The 2,711-nt window shown below is 36.5% G+C and overlaps 1 protein-coding gene across 1 annotated transcript; it reads right to left on the bottom strand.

Moving 5' to 3' along the window:
• Positions 1-383: 383 nt before the first annotated feature.
• Positions 384-2,464, bottom strand: LOC149067462 (uncharacterized). The gene has a single exon (XM_089252615.1). The coding sequence runs from the start codon at positions 2,462-2,464 to the stop codon at positions 674-676; it is 1,791 nt and encodes a 596-aa protein (XP_089108741.1). The 3' UTR covers positions 384-673.
• Positions 2,465-2,711: the final 247 nt, after the last annotated feature.

Consider the following 2,711-nt stretch of genomic DNA (forward strand, 5'->3'; position numbering starts at 1 on the left):
CGGAAGGCAAAAGTGCCAAATTGAAATCAATACTCAAATCAAAAGAGCCTGAAAAAAATTCCTTGCATGAGTTGCAAGTTAATTTCAATTTGTGAACACAGTAACCAGCAATATATGTTATTATGTCTGATTCACAATTTGTCATATTTTTCATGTCCACTTCTTCAACAACCTATGAAAAAGAAGAAACGTCTGTTTCATTCATTTTACAATCACTAGTGAATTCACTGAAGAATAATGTCAATGACGTTTCTCCATATTTGTGGGAATGCAATTTCAACATTGACTTCACACGAAGCTTTCTCTCAGATTCCAAGACCTGTTGAAGGGAAACATGGTAATTTGCACCTGACAACTGCCGATATTGGGAAAACCTGAATTCGAGTGCATCAGTGTGGAATTTTGTTGTCAGGACATACTTAGCACCATCTTTTAGCAATCGCTTGGATACATCTATGATTGTTGAAGTGGTGTGAATGAGTGCAAGAAAGGTTTCTTGAGAAAGGCAACCATGTCTGGCTTTCAATTTCATGTTTTGCCATTTTGTGGCCCATTCAGCAAAAGAGGAAAGAAACATGAAATTTTCAGCATCCTCAGCTGTTAGAGGAAAGGAGTTTTCATTTCTTGTATGGGCGCCTTTGTTTTGATGAGATACATTCAAAATATCCCACCATCACTTCACATATTTCAAGAACTTTATGGTGTCATCTACTTGAAAAATTCCAGAATTAGGTTTCTCTGAAAGTCTTTGCAGAGCAGCACAATTTGATTCATGAAATATGTTCACTGCGGGAAGAACATTTTGTCGCTCCATGCTTGTCGGATACAATGACTTAACATTCAATTTGAATGCATATTTTATAGTGCATGATTTTTCCTCATTATAAATTTTTCTTAATAATCCAAAGCGAGGTTTAATTAGTTCTTTTTCTCCTGAAGGATCTGGACAAACAAATGTTTTGTCAGCATCTAATTGGTTTAGCCAATTGTTTCTTATGCATTTCAGTATATGCACTGCATCAAAAAGTAAGAAGAGGTCAGCTCCATTTATTAGGTTGGCAATAACTGTAGGTGGTATTTTGTTGACATATGTGGAGTTCTCAAGATTGGCCAATGCTGTAAACATCTTTCTATTTACACTGTTGTTATCTGAAACAAGGGCACAGACTTCAAAACCAGCTCTAAAAAGTAATTCCAGAGCTTGTTTAACAAGTAAACAAAGATCTTCTGCAGACATTTTACATACAGGCACAAGAGCTATAATCTCTTTGTAGGAGGAAAAAACTGATGCTATCATGAATGCTTGAACAGAGGTGGCTTCTTTATTTTTTTCATTTTCAGCATAACCCATGATTTTTTTGCCTTTGAAACACACTTTTGGCTTCACGTGAATTTCATCTATTAGTAGGTTCACCAACCTTTCTTCATCTCCAAGCTTTTGACATTTCAATGTGACATAGTCAATATTATCCTTATTAATTGGGGAACCATTCAAACTTAAAACATTCATCAATTTTTTAAGAGAGCTAATGCATGGCAGTGTTAAAACATCAGAATTTAATAGTGCTTTATAGCATGCTGGAGATACAGTGTACAGATTGGAAGCAAAATAATATACATCAGTACTGTACCTGTGGCCGTGTTTATCTTTTGAAAACAACAAGAGCTGTTCATATAGAAACTTGATATGGCGATTTTTTGGATTATCTGTATTCTCAGAAGCTAGGAGTTGGAGACTTTCTAATGCTGCTTCATACCTATTCGGTTCAGCATAGTTCACCTGGCTATTCCTCACAATTGAAAGTAAATTTTCTAATTGACTCCAAAAAGAAAGTTTTCCATCATTTAACAAATGGCAATAAAGTTTGTCATCCAATTTATTTTCCCCGACAAAAACCTGCACATTTAAAGTTGACGATACTTTTATACTTTTTTTTACTTTTGGTATGTCATTGAAACACATAAACAAAATGCAAACACATGACTCACTGGTTTTGAACACCAAAACATTGTCCGGCACTTGGATCTTGCTGGAGAATGTAGAATTGAAATCTTCAAAGTTCGCAATTTTATCATTACAAACAAATTTGCTGAGATTGGTTTCGTCAGCTTTTCTCAGTTTACTGTCTCTACTTTCTCTAGGTTGAGTAGTAGTGGTAGATAAATACGATGGGCAACCGGGAAAGATGGTCGGCACAGATCCCACTTTTAGTTTTGGTCGACGTCTTTTTAACTTCACCAGTTCACCATTAGAAACGAATTCATCGAAACGTACGATGCATTCTTCTGCGAAATGCCTTTCACATACTACACTACGGTGTGTTGGCAATAAGCCATTCCTAGGAATCTTCTTGATCCAAATCTCTTTCAATTTTTTTTCCTTCGGAAATTGGAACACGGAAAAGTATTCCGTAGTTCCGTCGTAATTGGAATGGCAAGAAGTTACAAAACAACGGTCAGGCATTTTTAAAAAACGAAGGAAAAAATCACGCTGAAACTATCTATTTAGTACTACTATACATGGCGAATGTCTTCTTCCTTCCCACAAGCAGCTACCGGACACTGGGACGGGTAAAATGACGTCAGGTCACGTGACGCTCTGAGTTGGAGGGCCTTAATTGTTTAGTGGGCTATGGTCAGTTCCAGATTTATGAAGAGATTTGACGATAGCAAGTTTCCAGACGTTGGGAAAATAGCTTGTCTGAAGCATG

The sequence above is a fragment of the Pholcus phalangioides genome, unplaced genomic scaffold, assembly GCF_987345545.1.
Source record: "Pholcus phalangioides strain wild (caught in Gottingen) unplaced genomic scaffold, Ppha-v1.0 ptg000030l_1, whole genome shotgun sequence".
NCBI classification, from domain to species: Eukaryota; Metazoa; Arthropoda; class Arachnida; order Araneae; family Pholcidae; genus Pholcus; species Pholcus phalangioides.

Excerpts from the sequence above, each read along its gene's own strand:
- LOC149067462 (XM_089252615.1), bottom strand. The coding sequence starts at position 2,464 with ATGCCTGACCGTTGTTTTGTAACTTCTTGCCATTCCAATTACGACGGA.